The 17,769-nt window shown below is 36.7% G+C and overlaps 3 protein-coding genes and 1 pseudogene across 3 annotated transcripts; 2 read left to right on the top strand and 2 right to left on the bottom strand.

The window, feature by feature from the left end:
* Positions 1 to 267: 267 nt before the first annotated feature.
* On the top strand, positions 268 to 1,997 carry LOC115985316 (annotated as a pseudogene).
* A 2,402-nt stretch (positions 1,998 to 4,399) lies between these two features.
* On the bottom strand, positions 4,400 to 9,054 carry LOC115985315 (putative pentatricopeptide repeat-containing protein At1g69350, mitochondrial). The gene is made up of 2 exons (XM_031108271.1): positions 7,244 to 9,054; positions 4,400 to 4,949 (listed from the first exon to the last, which is right to left on the bottom strand). Exons 1-2 carry the CDS (start codon positions 9,052 to 9,054, stop codon positions 4,400 to 4,402), a joined length of 2,361 nt encoding a protein of 786 aa, XP_030964131.1.
* A 1,575-nt stretch (positions 9,055 to 10,629) lies between these two features.
* Positions 10,630 to 11,637, top strand: LOC115985314 (protein ATAF2-like). Its single transcript, XM_031108270.1, has one exon. It carries the CDS (start codon positions 10,630 to 10,632, stop codon positions 11,635 to 11,637), a length of 1,008 nt encoding a protein of 335 aa, XP_030964130.1.
* A 2,490-nt stretch (positions 11,638 to 14,127) lies between these two features.
* Positions 14,128 to 14,691, bottom strand: LOC115985313. Its single transcript, XM_031108269.1, has one exon. It carries the CDS (start codon positions 14,689 to 14,691, stop codon positions 14,128 to 14,130), a length of 564 nt encoding a protein of 187 aa, XP_030964129.1.
* Between the last annotated feature and the right edge of the window lie 3,078 nt (positions 14,692 to 17,769).

Genomic DNA, 17,769 nt, shown 5'->3' with positions numbered 1-17,769 from the left:
AGTAAGCAATGTTTATGAGCAAATAGTTATGCTTTTATATCATGTTCCAACAATATACATGTTTTTAACTGTCTTATACATAAAAATACTACAGAGAAGAGGTCACTTTTGTCATTTCCTTTCCCTTTTTGTTAATTTTGCACTTGTTGCAATCAGTGATTAAGTTAAAATATCAATTACATGCTAAGCAAAAAGAAAATATCCAGTACATATCAGCCGAAGGGTTGTGTTCATATCAGCTGAAGTTATGCTGACCAGTGATATTTTTTGAATGATTTGAATGAGGACATTATTGGGTTCTTTACCTGTTTGAGAAAATGCCTCAGAGAGTGTGATAATGTTGTGTTTTCGATTGTGTTAAAGGCGTGTTGTGAATTGAGGAATGTTAATGAGGGGAGGAAGGTACATTGCGAGATTGTTAGGGTTGGGAGCCCTAATAGTATCGTTTTGACGGCTCTTGTGGATATGTATGCGAAATGTGGAGAGGTTGGGAGTTATTGCGAGGTGTTTGATGAAATTCTTGATAGAAATGTAGTTTCTTGGACGTCGATGATTGTGGGGTATGTGCAGAATGATTGTCAAGAAGAAAGGTTGGTCTTGTTTAATAGAATGAGAAAAGGGTTAGTTGAAGGAAACGAGTATACCATAGGGAGCTTAGTCACTGCGTGTACAAAGTTAAGAGCTTTGCATCAGGGGAAGTGGGTTCATGGGTATGTGATTAAAAACAGTATTGAATTTAATTCTTTCTTGGTGACTGCACTTCTAGACATGTATGTTAAGTGTGGGGATGTTAGAGATGGTCGTTCCATCTTTGGCGAGCTTTCTGTTATTGATCTTGTTTCATGGACAGCTATGATTGTCGGGTACACACAGTGTGGTCATCCCAGTGAGGCATTAAAGTTGTTTATGGATGAGGAGTGGGTTGATATATTACTGAATTCGGTTACAACTTCAAGTGTGCTTTCAGCATGTGGGCAGCTAGGCAATTTGGATTTGGTAAGGTTAGTTCATGATCTTGGGATTAAGCTTGGGTTAGGTGATCCTATAGTGAGAAATACTCTTACAGATATGTATGCAAAATGCCATGCTGTCAGAGATGCTCGTTATATATTTGAAGCAGTTATGGTCAAGGATGTGATTACTTGGAACTCAATTATTTCAGGGTATTCCCAAGTTGGTTCTGCATATGAAGCTCTTGAACTCTTTCATCAAATGAGATTGGATTCTATCTCACCTGATGCGGTCACACTTGTTAGTGTTCTCTAAGCTTGTGCTTCCCTAAGTGCTTTTGGAATCGGTTCTTCACTTCATGCTTTCTCCATAAAGGGGGGCTTAAAATCATCTAGTGTCTATGTGGGCACTGCACTTCTAAACTTCTATGCCAAGTGTGGAGATGTGAAATCTGCTTGTATAGTCTTTGATGGGATGGTAGAGAAGAACAGTATAACATGGAGTGCAATGATTGGTGGTTATGGAATGCAGGGGGATGGTAGTGGGGCCCTTGCACTTATCAGTGATATGTTGAAAGAAAATTTAGAGCCGTATGAAGTGATCTTTACAACTATATTATCAGCCTGTAGCCAATGGGGAGGGCTGGAGGTGTTTCAATTTGATGTACCGAGACTATAAATTTGTTCCTTCCATGAAGCATTATGCATGCATGGTAGATCTATTAGCTCATGCTGGCAGACTTGAAGAAGCCTTGGATTTTATTGAGAATATGCCAATTCAACCATAAGTTAGTTTGTTTGGATCTTTTCTCCATGGAAGGTTTGATCTTGGAGAAGTGGCAATCCACAAAATGCTATTACATCCTAATGAAGCTTGTTACTATGTACTCATGTAAATTGTATGCTTCAAATGGAAGATGGAGTCAGGTTAATCAGGTGAGGGAGCTGATGAGACAGCGAGGATTGAGGAAGTCCCCTAGGCATAGCCAAGTGGAGATGGATATCAGTGAAGATATCTCACTTCCCAAAGTTGCATTGCTCTGGTAGTTATATGCTTCATCATAAATATGCAACATAAGATGATAAGGAGTTTTCCAAACTGCGAGGCTCATTGTCACCAACTTGAATGCAATTTTGTGGGGTTGTAAAGGTTTAGTACTTTCAGATACTGACATTGGACTGTTGCCAACTTCCCTGCTTCACTATTGTTGAAAAGTATCCAAGGGATGGCTTGGAACAGTTACTTTACGATGCTCTAAAATGTACATACTTGATACTACTAACACCATGATGTGATAAAGCACAGGAACTCAAGACTCGGGTATCTATCTAAGAAATACATTTTTTGGCTGGGTATTAAATTATCATTGAAATTATTTATTAAAATTGTAATGATTGTAGGCTTTATATATATAAATATATATATATATATATATATATTTTTTTTTTTTAATTCTAATTTATAGATAATATGAGTAGATTTAGGACCTTGATGGGATGGTAAGTGTCCTCCCAAGTGATATGTTGTGTAAAAGCGACTACCTTTGAGAATTAGCTTCTTCAGAAATGGGGATGAAGCTGCCTACCAACTACCTTTCTTAGACCCCATAAAAGCAGGAGTTTCATGCGCATTTTCTTAAGGTAACAAGGGTATCTTCTCTTGTAGGTGAGACCATTTTCCTGGACACATGGAAGCACATCTACCTATACCTGCCAAGTATACCTGTGAAGTCCTTTGGGTCTGGCCGTGATGGCCTGATGGGAGAAGTCGAGCCCGGGACCTCTGCTTTATGAGTTGGCTAAGTGTCAAATTCTTCTTGTGAAGATTCGTCCTGGTTTCTGCAACCTCAACATATAATAACCCTGGATATAACTTTCTGAGAGTCTTATGCTTTTACAATACATGCATAAGACCACCTAACATGACTATGAAGAATGATACATTTACTACACAATACATCCATGGAAGTGTATATTAATTTGTGTAGAGGTGACAGTCAAGCCTTCAATGTCATTGGTGACTTCAACGTGATATTATGAGCCATTGCTCAAGAAGGGTAACACAGAATTGGCATTAGATGGCGGTAAGAGTTGACGGAAAATATCTATTTATGTGGAAACCTTTGTTTATTGAATAAGACTGGACACAAACATTTTCCTCTTTGTTTTTTGTTTTTTTGTTTATTTTTTGGAAATGTTCTAGGCATATTGTATCCCATACAATGTTTAATTTAGGACCTTATAAATTGTATCTATTCGCTAATCCATAGTGCATATTAAATATATTTCTTATCAACTTGTTTTCTCATTGAAAATGATTAAATTAGTAGGAAATTTATTTACATGGTACAGAATGTGTAGAAGAGAGCTCACTGACTTCTTAGCAACTCTGTCAAGAATTTTATGATTAAGTGGTTTTGTCCAATTTTCTCAATAATGAAAATTTGCAACACGTCTATGTACACAAATAATTTCACAAAAAAATTGACACTGCCTAGGTGGTAAGTTATTAATGGTAGGTATAAAAGTATTGTAAGTGGTGAGCCTAAATGAAAATCAATAAAAACTCGCTAACTCAATTCTCATGAAAAAGGTAGTAAAAATTGTTGGGCTTATAGCATTGTATAGAAAATTTGGATTCGAATCCCCCCTCCTCTCCCACTTATAAAAACATTTTAAAATATCATTAGGAACTCCTAAACAAAAATAGAAAGTAAGAGAATCAATATACGTCGGACAATCTTGTCAAGCTTTACCCAGCAAGTAGAAGTATTGGCTTCCAAAACATTATGCATGTGGAGGGATGCTCAGGAAGGAATAACATGTTTTAGATTTTGGCTTTGGTACAATTCAAATAGTGAAAAATGTATATTCATACATGTCAGAATGATGTTAATATCAATCTTTTTCCTAAAACTATAAATTTGTATCATATGTAAAATCATGAACTCTTTGAGACAAAAATTGTTTAACGAAACTTAAAAAATTAAGGACATGGGAAAAAAAGGATAGGAGAGCAAAAGAAAGGCAAAGGAAAAGTTAAATTCATTCTTCTTTGGAGGAATCAGTGAGAAAGGAACATGTTTTATAAATTCCAAAATACTTAAACAATTGAATCATTGTTTCTCTCTTCCTTTCATTTCCTCCCAAATTCGGAGTAAGCAAAATGTATACAGTGCACTATACATAAAACTAGCCTGTTTAATGTATTAATTTGTAAAAGAGAAACCATGTTACATGAAAAAATGAAAGCAAATCAAGTTTTGTGAGATAGTCTCTCTTCCTTTGACTTGCACAATGTTGATGAAAGAATGATTTTCTACAAGCATTAGGGTTCTTTAAAATCTATAGTGTTGTTCCTAGGGTGATATTGATTTATTCCAAATTCAATTGCTAACTTCGCACTATGAACTGTAAAAGATACCTTGGAGAAAGATTATATATTGACCTTATCTATATTCTACATCACATCCTTGTTCAAGAGCCAAAGTTGGAAAATTATCCAAAATCCTGTATATTTCATTGGTTTGCAAATGAGAAGTGTCTCCAGCTCCAAATCTGTAGACTCTGTTATCAAGTTCAATTGTACTCCACCCAGGAACCTTTGTTAGACCTTTCATCATTGACCTCACCTTCCCAAATTCATCCCAGTCTCCCCCTTCTCCATATATATTAGATAATAAGGTGTAGTATCCAGTATCATCTGTACTAATATCTACAAGGTCACTTTCAATGCTTTTAATCATGTCCATTCTCCTGTAGATTCGACACCCATTTAGCAGAGCACTCCAGATGCTAGCATCCACATGAAATGGCATTGATCTGATAATTTCATATGCACCACTGAGATCACCGGCTCGGCTCAGAAGGTCAACTACACTAGCAAAATGTTCTGTATTAGGCTTGATGCCAAAATCCCTCATTGAGCTAAAATATAACTTACCTTCTTCCACAGATCCTACATGACTACAAGCTGATATTATATTCATGAAGGTTGTAACACCCCATAATTTGATACCAATTAAATGACTATACATTAATTTTTAATGGAGGCCTATAATTAAAGTGGATTAAATAAATTTGGGCCTAATGTATTAAAAAGAAGATAAATTCTATGGAATATGAAGCCCAAGTGAGGTGACATAAGTACATATATGGGCCTTGAAAACCCTAGCCTTTTTCCTCTTAGGTCACACGTGTTTTTCTGATGGGATTTCTTTTTGCTTCAGCCGACAATTGAATTTCTGCCTTTCTCCACTGTGGCGTTGGTGGGAGTCTTCAGGTATGATTTTTCTCAAGCTCAAGATTTAAAAAGTTTGTATGGTCAATAGCTTGCAATTGATTGGAACCTAGATTATCATTATACTAATAGAAAAGGGTTTCCTATAATTGTATTATATTAGATAAAGACTTGGTCAATATGTCAGGCAGAGATACAGACTTGAAATTGAGCCAAATAGAGTAATAAGTGTGGACTTGGTCACCATGCTAAAGTGAAAAGAATGCTTATGTTATTGCATTCACACTAAGCCACAATTGTTGACCGGTTATTTGCATTCACACTAGTTCAACGTATAATAGATTTTGGGTCCTTGGAGTGATGATTTCAATATTATATTAGCAATTGTTTACATAGCTGCACTGATCTAGTAGTTCTAAGTCCAACATTGCGGCTGAAAAACTAAGAATAATAAATAAACTCTGACTGTTTGCCATGCTACACATGCTACCTCAAGTATTGTCATGCTATTCCCTACTAAGCATGGTCTAAGCTTGATTGTTTACGTAGCTTTCACTTTGGTTTAATATATATATATATATATATATATATATATATATGTAATATTAAGGTCAGTAGATGCCTAGCGGCATCAAGAGAGCATTCTAGCACTAGATTGATGGATTAAAGCAATCTCGCGTGGCCTTCAATGTTAAGTTGAATATATATAGTTATATACATAATGGTTAGAGTCAATGGACATCTAGTGGCATCAAGAGGGAATGCTAAGCAACAAATTAAAACAATACGTGGCTTCCAATAGTAAATTTGATAGTTAAGTGAATAGATGGAGGATTTTGGATATATTAATATTGTTTAGGATAAAACCGTTTAAGTGTGAAAATAAATTTTGAAGTGGGAAATTGTGTATTGATGAACCTATTTTTGGTATTGCTAGGTTCTAATTCTACTGAATTGTTGTGATTCAAGGGAGGTTGATTTCCTTTATTTTTGCAACTAAGAGATAAGTGGTGTTTACTAATTTTGGGGGTTTTCCCAAAACAGTGTTAATTATTAAACTATTTTATATGAAGGAATATGTTGATATTCTATATATAAATGAATATTTTACAAATATTTGATGTGCACATTGGCTATTCGTTTTATAAAAAACTTGTGGGACAACCTAATTTTATTTAAACTTGTATGTGTGAATATGTCTTTATATTTTGAGAAGTATGAATGGATTATTTTGTGAGCATATTGAATATGTTTTGAAAACCTATGGCAAGTCGTGATTAGAAGCTCAGTATGATATTTGGTCCTTAGTAAGGGACAATCATGCTGCAGCTAGTCCTTAGCAAGGGACGGTCCCAAAAGGGGACAGTGCACATTTGATAGCTCCTTAGCAAGGGAGCATACTATTGAGGATCCAAAAGGAAGCTCCTTAGCAAGGGAGTGTACCTTTAGGTTCCAAAGGAGCCATCCTTAAGAAATGGGATGAAAGGAGGTTCCAGTCCCAAAAAGGGGACAGCACAACCTTGTCAACGGGGCGTAAACGTTGACCACGAGAAAAGCCTAGGGAATTGTTTATGTGATGGTATCAATGTATATATTATGATGGCTCACAATATAAAGATATTATTTTCTTTTACATGAAATAGTTGATGACAGAATATTGGAGAGTTATAAGTTGTGAATCTGTTGAAAGAATTATTTATTTGAAAGGTTTGTTCCCACACCCCAATGTTAGTGAATTTCCACTTATTGAGTTATCTCACCCCCCATTTATCTCCCATTACAAATACATTAGGTGGATTACTGGAGTAGAGATTCTTGGGAGACAGAAGTTACAAACTATTGTTGTGGAACTGTGGATTTTATTATTATTTTATGGCATTAAACTTTGTATTGGAGATTTATTTTGAGGATGTTTGGTATTTGGTGAATTAGAGCTCTGACTTTTGTAATCAGATTCAAGGTTGCTAGTTTCTTTTATTTAATATTTTTTATGGATTATTAAGATTAAATAGACTTTTATTGCCTATGATTTTGGGGCGTTACAAAGGTGACTTCATTTGGTTTTATTCCTGAATCTACCATCTGATTGAAGAGTGAGATGGCAGCATTGATCTGACCATGTATTCCATAGCCAGCAATCATGGCACTCCATGAAACCACGCTTCGCTTTGAGATGCTATCAAAAACTCCTTGGCCTGCTTGAAGATCTCCACACTTGGCATACATGTCAGTTAAAGCTGTATCTACATAAAGATCTTTCTTCAAACCACCAGTAATGAGCTTGTGGTGAACCCATTTTCCTTTTTCTAGATGACCCAAATGGGAGCACGCTTGAATTACACTTAAGAAAGTCACTTCATTCATCTCAATTCCATTCATATACATTTGATCAAACAACCTGATTGCCTCTTCTGAATTACCATTCTGAGAAAATCCACAAACCATAGAACTCCAAGTTCTCACACTTCTCTGTTCAATTCTTTCAAATATCTTGTATCCACAATTCACAAGGCCACATTTCGAGTACATGTCAATTAGTGAATTCTGGACAAACTCATCCAAAATACCCCTTTTGATAGCATGACCATGAATCTGATATCCAAGCTGTATTGAACCCACACTTCCACAAGCTGAAAGAGAACTTGCCAGGCCATATGAATCTGGCATCAGTCCCTGTGTCTGCATCTGCACAAATGCCACTAATGCCTGCTTCAACAATCCTTTCCGAGCATAAAGAGATATTAGCATGTTCCATGAGACAATATTTCTCTCCCCAATTACACGAAGAACTTCCTCACAATAATTTAGTTTTCCACATTCAGCATATAATTCTATTAATGCTGGCCCAACAAAATCAAGGTCAGCATCTAACGCTTTTCTTGTTACAAACCAATGAACCGACTTCCCTTCTCTAAGCAAACCTAACCTAGCACATGAACATATGACAACCATCATGGTTACTGAATTGGGTTCCACTTTAGACTCTTGCATCCCAAGAAAAACACCTATTGCTTCTTGGAAGCAACCAGTTTGGTTGTAGCATGTAATCATTGCAGTCCATGAAGCAGTATGCCGTTGAGTAACATTTTGAAAGATCTTCTCTGCACTATGTAAATCACCACATTTAGTATACATTACAATTAAAGAATTATCCAAAGACCCTTCACTTTTAATTGTCCTTGTCACAACTTGACCATGAACTAACCTTGCTAGTCTCAGAAAACCTAAGTCACCACAAGCCTCAGCTACACTAAACATTGTCACCGAATCTGGTTCATCACCTTGACAAATCATCCTATGAAACAAATCCAACCCTTCACTTGCCTCTTCATTCTCAACATAACACGATATAAGCGAACTCCACAAAACCACATCTTTCATCGGCATTCCATTGAATATCTTGCGCGCATTATATAAGCATCCCATTTCACCATACATACTAAGCAATGAAGTTTCAACAATAGCATCAGTATCAAACCCACATTTGATTATCCTCCCATGGACCTTCCCACCAATACCCAGATCACCAAAACCAGAACAAGCTCTCAAAATGTTAGGATATATAAATCCATTGACATGTACTTGATGGTACAACATTTTATAATACAATGAAATGGACTCTTCAAAGAAGTGGTTCCAAACATGACACTTAATAAGTACACCCCACATGAAAGAATCTGGGGAAGGGAAGGTCTCAAAGACAAGTCTTGAAGTTTGGAGGTCACCCATTTGAGAATAAGACTCAACTAGTTTGGTGGTGGCAAGTGGGTCTTTATGGAGGCCAGCGACAAAGAGATGGGCATGGAGTTGGGTTAGTGTTCTTAAAGTGGTACAGGACCTGAATAGAGGCATATAGAGTGTCATTATTCTTGTTTTGGAACAGCTTAACAAGGTGTACTTACTTAGTTCTAGAGTCTAGTTGAACTTTAACTCAATGTCAGAGCATGGAAGTGATGGAACAACAAAAAGCGGGTTTTAGGGAGATGGGCAGTGCACTGGAGACATAGTGAAAGAAAGAGAGAGAGATGTTGTAATAAGCTGGCTTCGCAGGCTACTGCGGACCATCTCAAAGCCATTTTTCTTCATCTGAGAGACAGATGAGAGCCCTCAATAAAATAAAATAAAGGGTTTGAATTTAGAGCAAAAACGTTAACAAAAAATGAATGAAATAGAATTCAGAAAAACAAAAAAAACATTCATTAAAAAAACAATGGCTTTGATGATGTTAACAAAAGACTGATCAATGAAGTTTCTCTGTTTCAAAGAGAGTGGCTGAAGAAGGCCAAAAATTATATAATAACTCGTGTTTTTTTTTTTTCGCTGAATATAATAGCTCGTGATTGATTTTTATTAACCGGCTCTTCCTGTTCAACTACGGTAAATTTTTAGTTCACTGTCTGATGGTTTTTTTTTTTTGACGAGAACTAGTTGATGATTGAATAAAAAATATGAATTTTAATTTCTGTTTACATAAAAAATTGATTGATTTTTTTTTATGAGATTGATTAATGTCTTAATCTAATGATAAATAGTTATAATCAGGAGCGATCGTCATATATTGAATTTATCTGTAAAAAAAAAAAAAAAAAACAACTATCATCTATTCCCTTTTTTTTTCTCAAAAAAAAAAAAAATCCATAATTTTTTTGGGGCTTGAATGGAGGGGAGTTGTATCCGCCTACATCAAAAATTTATTGATATTTTGATTTAATAATAAATAGCTATTATCATAAGCAAACGCAATAAGTTGAACTTATCTTAAAAAAATAAAAATAAAAAACAACTATCATCTATTCTCTTTTCCCTTCTTAAAAAAAAAAAAAATCTATTCTTTTTTGGAGCTTGAATGGAGAGGAGTTGTATTCGGCTTGAAATATGGAAAAATTATACCGCCCACATAACCTTTTTTATTTTTGGGTATTGTATAGGCTGAAGCATTTTTGAAGCAGTGAACCATTTCTTTTGAACAGTTCTCTTGATTTTGGGCTTTATTTTTTTAGGGTATTTGTAATAATTATATGCCCTTCTATGGTATATTTTACGGTATTAGTAATAATTTTATATATAATATAATATATATATAACCGCCCTAATATCGTTCCAAAAAAAAAAAAAAAATATATATATATATATATATAACCGCCCTAATAGGCCGCCCCTTCTTAGCCTTGCGATATATATTACACGCCTTGCCCTAATAGACCGCCTCTTATATATACACATAGATATTCAAAGTTTCTAACTTGTTCCAGAAAAAAAGTTTCTAACTCTGAGTTTGAGACTTCTTATATTCATCAAACATTCATCAAAAAGTTTCATAATTTTTTTTTTTTACATTCATCAAAAAGTTTGAGACTATCAAACGTTCATCAAAAATTTCATACGATTTCTTACGTGTTTATAGAAGAGGGAAAGAAAATTCTTTGATTTCCTGAAACAATGGAGATGGTGGGGTTTCGATATGATCCTACAGACGAAGAGTTGATGAAGATTTTAATGGGGAAGGTCAACGATGCAGAACAAACTCACCTAAATCATCATTTTGATTTTATTGTGAATGATTGTGAGGTATATGGCAAAATTCCTCCATGGGAAATATATGATTCTCATACCCACTATCATTTACACACTTTCCACCGCAAGCTCTACGTCTTCACCGACCTCAAAACAACCGGCAATCGTGTGTGCAGGGCTGCCGCTTGCGGAACCTGGCTTGAAAAAAGCAAGCCCAAAAGAATCTATGATTCTCAGGGCAATGTTATTGGGATCGACAGGATGCTCTCTTTTAAGGCCAAGGATCTTCATTCGGGCAAACTCAACAAAACTAATTGGATAATGCACGAGTTCTCCTTGGCGAATCAGGAATTTGGAAGAAGCAACACAGTCCTGTGTGTCATCTATAAACTAAACAAAGGGTCAGGGTCAGATTGTGAGGAGGCCAACGGAAGAGGTCTCAAAAGAGCTCTCTCTTCTACTTCTGCTGGTGAAGAGTTCTCATGCTTCAATACAAATGCTGCTGCTGTGATTTCACTTGAGCCAGAGCCTGAGCCTGAGCCTATGATGCCTAGTGCTGATGATGAAGCGTTTGCTGCATGGGTTTCTGGATGTTTTTCTTCTACTGCCGCTGTAGCTGAAGAGGCCTCAACCTTCAATACAACTGGTGTGATGTCACATGGACAAGAAGATGCCCAAGCCCAAGAACACAAAAAAAGACGGTTGGATGCTGATACTCTTACGGATGAAGAGTTTGCTGCATGGATAGCTGATCCCACATTCCCAGATGAACCATTGAGTCAAATATTTTCTGATCTACCACCCCTGGTTGAAGTATGCAGTCAATCCAAATCAGACTCTGTTGCTGATGCTGATTTTGATGCATTAATTACTTCATTAATTTCTGATCCGACACAATCCGATGAAGCATGGAGTAAAATCTTTTGTATATGAGAATTCTTTTTCTTCTCTTTTAGTCTTGCACAGATTTTTTGTTCTTCTCTTTTCAGTTTATAGTTAGCATGTCTATAGTTAGAACTCTGGCAAATGGGTTGTTGGCAATGTAGCTTAAGAATTGAAGGATTGTACAAAAACTAGTTTTGATGGTGAAGTAGCTATTTGTCAACTCAAAGTTATAAACTTCTTTCGCTTTCTTCTCTTATTTGCAATCTTTATGTTTTGATATATAAATGTGTTGTGAAGGTTTAGATATAGTGAGACTCTATTATTTCTTGGTTTCATTTATCACATTTTTTTTTTCATTCTCTTTCCCTCTTAGCAATACATTTTTTTTTCTGTTTATATCAAAAATTGATTGATTTTTTTTATGAGACTAATTGATGTCTTAATCTAATGATAAAAAGTTATTATCATGAACGAATGCCATATATTAAACTTATCTTTAAAAAAAAAAAAAAAAACTATCATCTATTCTCTTTTCTTTTCTCAAAAAAAATCCATTTTCTTTTTGGGGCTTGAATGGAGGGGAGTTGTATCCACCTACACCAAAAACTTATTCATATCTTGATATAATAATAAAGAACTATTATCATAAATAAACGCAATAAGTTGAACTTATCTTAAAAAAATAAAAATAAAAAACAACTATCATCTATTCTCTTTTCCCTTCTTAAAAAAAAAAAAAAAAAAAAAAAAAAAAAAAAAAAAAAAAAAAAAAAAAAATCTATTATCTTTTGGGGCTTGAATGGAGGGGAGTTGTATTGGACTTGAAATATGGAAAGATTATACAGTCCACAGAACCATTTTTATTTTTTGGTTTTGTGTGGGCAGAAGTATTTTTGAAGCAGCGAACCATTTCTTTTGAACTGTTCTCTTGATTTTGGGTTTTTTTTTTTAAGGGTATTTGTAATGATTATATGCCCTTCTATGGTATATTTACGGTATTAGTAATAATTTTATATATAGTATGTATAGAACGTGACCTTTTTTGTCCCTAAAAATTGAGGGAATTAAGTTTAAAGGGTCAATAATTTTATCATTTATAATAGCTCAAAGGTCAATAACAAAAAAATAAAAATAAAAACAAAGAACATCGGTTTGCAATTGACCTAAGTCCAAGGAGTATTTTTGCAATTTTGTCCCAAAAAAAATAAAAATAAATGGAGGGGCTAAATTCGTAATACAGTAAAGATATAACCGCCCTAATAGACTGCCCCTTCTTACCCTTGCGATATATATTACAAATTTACACATAGGCTTGCCCTAATAGACCGCCGCTTATATATACACATAGATATTCAAAGTTTCTAACTTGTTCCAGAAAAAAAAGTTTCTAACTTTAACTCTGAGTTTGAGACTTCTTATATTTCATCAAACATTCATCAAAAAGTTTCATAATTTTTTTTTTTTTTTTTTTTTTTACATTCATCAAAAAGTGAAAAGGGAAAGAAAATTCTTTGATTTCCTGAAACAATGGAGATGGTAGGGTTTCAATATGATCCTACAGATGAAGAGTTGATGAAGATTTTGAAGAAGGTCAACGATGCAGAACAAACTCACCTAAATCATCCTGTAGAACACCATGTTTTGATTTAATTGTGCTTTATATTCTCGAAAAAATCACTAAACACAATAATTAATACACTAGAAAGATGGGTTTCTTCAGCCTTTCATTTGACTATAGGTGGAAAGATTTTATTAGAACTCACTTGAAAGAATGCAAACTTTATCAGGACTATTACATATTGCTATCATGAATTTTATTACATTTCACTAATAACATTGCCGTCTGCCAATTAAATGCTATAAGTGATAAAGTTTAGGATGTTAATTAGCAGAATAAAATTTTTATTCATTGCATTACTTTTACTGTACTCATTAGTGCACCAAGTTTGGTGTAATTTAGATATCACTTTTTTTTTTTTTTGGCGTGTATTGTATATTTGACTTGAGGTGATTTCGTCCTGATGACTGAACTAATGTAGTTATGATAGAGACAACAAGAGGCTTACAAAATGCAACCCTAATGGTTCAAATATATTCATTATGTTTACTTTGTGCTTTGCTTTGAGGCTATGTCTAGATTGAAGGTGAATTTTGGGTCAAGAATGAGATGGTTTCAGTGGGGGAGATGGCTGCCACTCTGAACTTTAAGGTTGTAATGTAGCTTCTTTTCCTACATATTATTCAAAAGTTTAATCAGTGTACTTAGGCTGCTAGCCTTACACGTATATATAAATTGGCTTGTACGCACAGTGTTTAGCTTCTCCATATGAATGTGATAAATTGAGAACATCCATGATCTCTGTAGTGGGGAAAAAAAAATCATTGCGAAGCATTTAGCATCATAATGACGTGTTGTGATTTTGAGGCTACATGCATCTGAAACACTAGATACAACCTCTTTTTTTTTTTCGAAAAGGAACAAAGATTTCATTGCAAACGAGAAGGAAAAAACAGTAAGAAGCCTGCTGTGCAGGTCTATTAGAGCAGTAAATCTGCTTGTACAGTTGATTCTAAAAAGGAGGGAGTAACCCCTTTCCACAAATGATGAGATCCATTCCTACGGGCAAAGAGAGCAAGCTCATGAGCTGCATAATTAGAAGCCCGGTTTAGGTGCCTAAAAGAGCAGAAAGAAAAGGTTTCTTTGGCTTGAATAATGTCCTGAATAATGTGCCCAAATGGAGTCCCTAAGGCAGAATCATTGACAGCATCTATCACATTGGAAGCATCACTTTCAAACATCACATGAGTGAGCTGCAGATCTTGGGCGAGCAAAATACCTTGCTCCAAAGCAAGGACTTTCGTTAATTCCACTGGAAAGTGGGACTGAAGAGGTTTGCAGAGGACAGCAAAAGTTTCACCATTGCAATCTCTGATGATGACTCCAATACTAGAGGTTCCATCAAGGTCCGAAGAGGCTCCATCCACATTAATCTTGAATACACCAGGAGGTGGAGGGGACCAGCAACCAGCAAGAGTCGGCCTAGGAGCAGAAAAATCAATGGTTGCTGCATCAGAGAAGTCCTCAATGGAACTTCTAGCCATTTGCCAGACCTGTAAAGGGGAAGAGCACTTGCCTTCGTGAACAACTCTGTTTCTGTTATACCAGATAGCCCAAGCTGCAGTGAAGAAAAATTCAAGATCTTGAGAAGGCTTGTGAGCAAGAATGAACATGGCCACATCAGGGAGAGCCCAACTGCTCCTTTGGATCGGTTGCAGCCCATCACACCAAAGATTCCAAACCTGGGAAGCAAACTCACAATGTAATAAAGTATGATGAATAGATTCAATTCCCCCATTGCAGATCGGGCATTCATTGCTGGTAATAATGCCACGGGAGCACAACTTTTCCTTGGAAGGCAGCCCATTGACACAAGCCCTCCAAGCAAAGATTTTAATCTTTGCAGGGAGGTTGAGGTGCCACAAACACTTCCAAAGGGGCTTGAGAGGATCTCCCATAGAGCTTCCCACAACATCCTTTTCTTCAAGCAAGCAGTGGGCAAAGTGGTAAGCGCTCTTCACAGTGAACTCCCCACGGCTGTTCCCCATCCATATTAATTTGTCTTCAGGCAAGCTTCGACTAAGAGGCAATTTTAGGATTGTTTCAGCTTCAAAGGGAAGGAAGGTTGCTCTAATAACATCAACTCTCCACCATTTTGTGGCTGAGTCAATGAGGGAAGAGACCATGGGAAATAAAAAGAGATTATTAGGGGGAGTAATGACTTTGTGTGTGGTGGGGGTGGGGAGCCATTTGTCATCTCATATGTGAATTTGTTTGCCGTTGCCCACACGCCACCGAGTTCCTTTCCTAATAATCTCTAAATTGTTAAAAATCCTCCGCCAAGAGTAGGATGGGTTAGAGCCAAGAGTAGCACTAAGAATGTCACCGGAAGGAAAGTAGCGTGCTTTGAGGACCCGAACAATAAGGGAAGTTGGGTTTGTGAGGATTCTCCAAGCTTGTTTCGCCAACATGGCTAGATTAAAAGCACGCAAGTTCCGGAAGCCCAAACCCCCTTTAGATTTAGGATGACACATTTGCTTCCAACCCACCCAAGCCATTTTTGACTCTTGGTGCTTTTGGCCCCACCAAAAATTCCTTATCATGCTTACAAGATCATCACAAAGACCCTGTGGGAGCTGAAAACAGCTCATGGAGTAGCTGGGGATCGCTTGGGCTACCGCCTTAATGAGGATTTCCTTTCCACCCATAGAGAGCAATTTACCCTTCCAACCGGCTAGTTTTTGCCCAACCCGCTCCTTAAGAATAGAGAAGACCTGATTTTTTGACCTTCCAATGAAAGATGGGAGACCAAGATATTTGGAGTGCCTTGAGTCTTGCATCGGCCCCAAAATGGCAAAAATTGCATCCTTTATATCCTGATGAGTATTCGGGCTGAAAAAAACCGAGGATTTATCTATATTAATCTTCTGGCCTGAAGCATCCTCATACCTCCGAAAGATTTGCTTAAGCTCTTGACACTCTTCGGGCTTAGCCTTATGTGAGAGTGCTTTTTTCTTTAGCACACAGGCCCAAGGATCCTGGGCCAAATAGTTGTGTTTTGGTGGACTGGGCTTGGTTCACCGCAGCTAAATGGGGGCCGATTACGAACCAAGTTGTGCGCAAGTCACATAAATCTCCTCAAGGCAAAAATGCGATTCCTCCTTGGGCGTACTGTCGTGGGATCCCGGGACGTACTGTCGTGGGATCCCGGGGCGTATGAGGCCTGTAAGAACCCAGAATCTCTGGTTCTCTGCACTATACAATCTTTATACATATATGTAAGTGAATTTCATGAGAATGATTCAGCCACGAGGATCCTGGCCCCAATTCTCACAGACTTATGCTTTTGCACAAGACTTGTGGGATTTGGAACTCAAGTCCGAGTGGCTTTGCTTGGGCAGGGACTCAGCTTTACAAGCAAGAATATATATGTATTGAGCAGCAAGAAGCAGTAAAGAAATATGCAAAGTAATTGTTAGAAATTCTCAAATCAATATGAGATATTTCATTATTTTTCTTGATTGTGGATTACAAATGTGCTCACTAAGACGTGATATAAGGTTCAAATAAGCTCAAAAATTACAGACTTTGATGGCTATTCAAGCCTCTAAGACTTGCAAAGTTTGAATCCTTTTGAATCCAAGTATGTGCTATAGTGGCTGTTTCTGGGATACCGGGAGACATTCCTCTGTTTTTCTTAAATTTTACAGAGTTCTAATGACTCTGTTATGATATTCTTCCTACTGAAAATCCTCTGCCTTTCAACATGGGTTTTCTCTTCCTTTTATAGTGTGTTTTCTAGGGCTCCATGGTACTAGTGATTTCTCTCTTTTGCCCCTCAGAGCTCGTGCTGTGACAGTTGCTTAAGGGCTGGTCTCTTCCCCTTTTTCTCATGGTTTTCATCCTTTATTACTGTTTCTCTAAAAGTCACTTGCCGACTTTCCATTCTGGGGCGTCCTAGCCTTCAATCTCTCTTCCTTCAAGATTTCTCACTTTTCAGACTCATCCGTCGGTGTTGTTTCCTTGTTGTCATTATTCCCAAATAGTTGGAATCTTTTACTGCTGGGTTGAAAGTTCTCTTCCAGTTGCTTCTACATATGATTTTCTCATTCTTGGTTCCTTGTGATACAGCTCCTTTGTTCATGAATGTTTGCTTTATACTTTCTAATTCTTTGCTGCATCAGTGGGTACTTGAGAAGGACATCTCTGTTCTTCATTTCTTGTATTTCGTGGTACCTTTCTTGAGTTGTCTCAATCCTACAGCAGCTGCCCTGCATTACCTGAGGATCCCGAGCCTCTGAGGATCTCGGGCCTCTGGCAGCCTCTGGGTATCCCGGCCCAGTTCTTTCACTGAATTTTGCTGGACTTTTTGATGACCTTTTTGCTGGAAATCTGAATATAAATTGGGCCTTAATGTTGATTCTTCTTGCTACTTGAATTGGGCCTTCTTTACTTTTTCATGGAATGGACATTCTTGTGAAATTTTGGCCTTCAACATTAGCCCCCCGAGCTCGTGGGTTACCTGTAGCCCACGCGCGAGAAAATAAATTGTTTTTGGACACTTTTCTGGTTTGTAGAATCAATGTGTAGATCAAATAATTCTTTGAGGGAAACTCCAAAGG

The sequence above is a fragment of the Quercus lobata genome, chromosome 4 (assembly GCF_001633185.2).
Source record: "Quercus lobata isolate SW786 chromosome 4, ValleyOak3.0 Primary Assembly, whole genome shotgun sequence".
NCBI lineage: Eukaryota > Viridiplantae > Streptophyta > Magnoliopsida > Fagales > Fagaceae > Quercus > Quercus lobata.
This window is presented reverse-complemented; position numbering and strand designations above follow the sequence as displayed.

Coding starts and splice junctions, on each gene's coding strand:
- LOC115985315 (XM_031108271.1), bottom strand. CDS start 9,054: ATGACACTCTATATGCCTCTATTCAGGTCCTGTACCACTTTAAGAACA. Junction 4,950..7,243: donor TCAGGAATAAAACCAAATGA/AGTCACCTTTGT, acceptor ATTATGGGGTGT/TACAACCTTCATGAATATAA.
- LOC115985314 (XM_031108270.1), top strand. CDS start 10,630: ATGGAGATGGTGGGGTTTCGATATGATCCTACAGACGAAGAGTTGATG.
- LOC115985313 (XM_031108269.1), bottom strand. CDS start 14,691: ATGGCTAGAAGTTCCATTGAGGACTTCTCTGATGCAGCAACCATTGAT.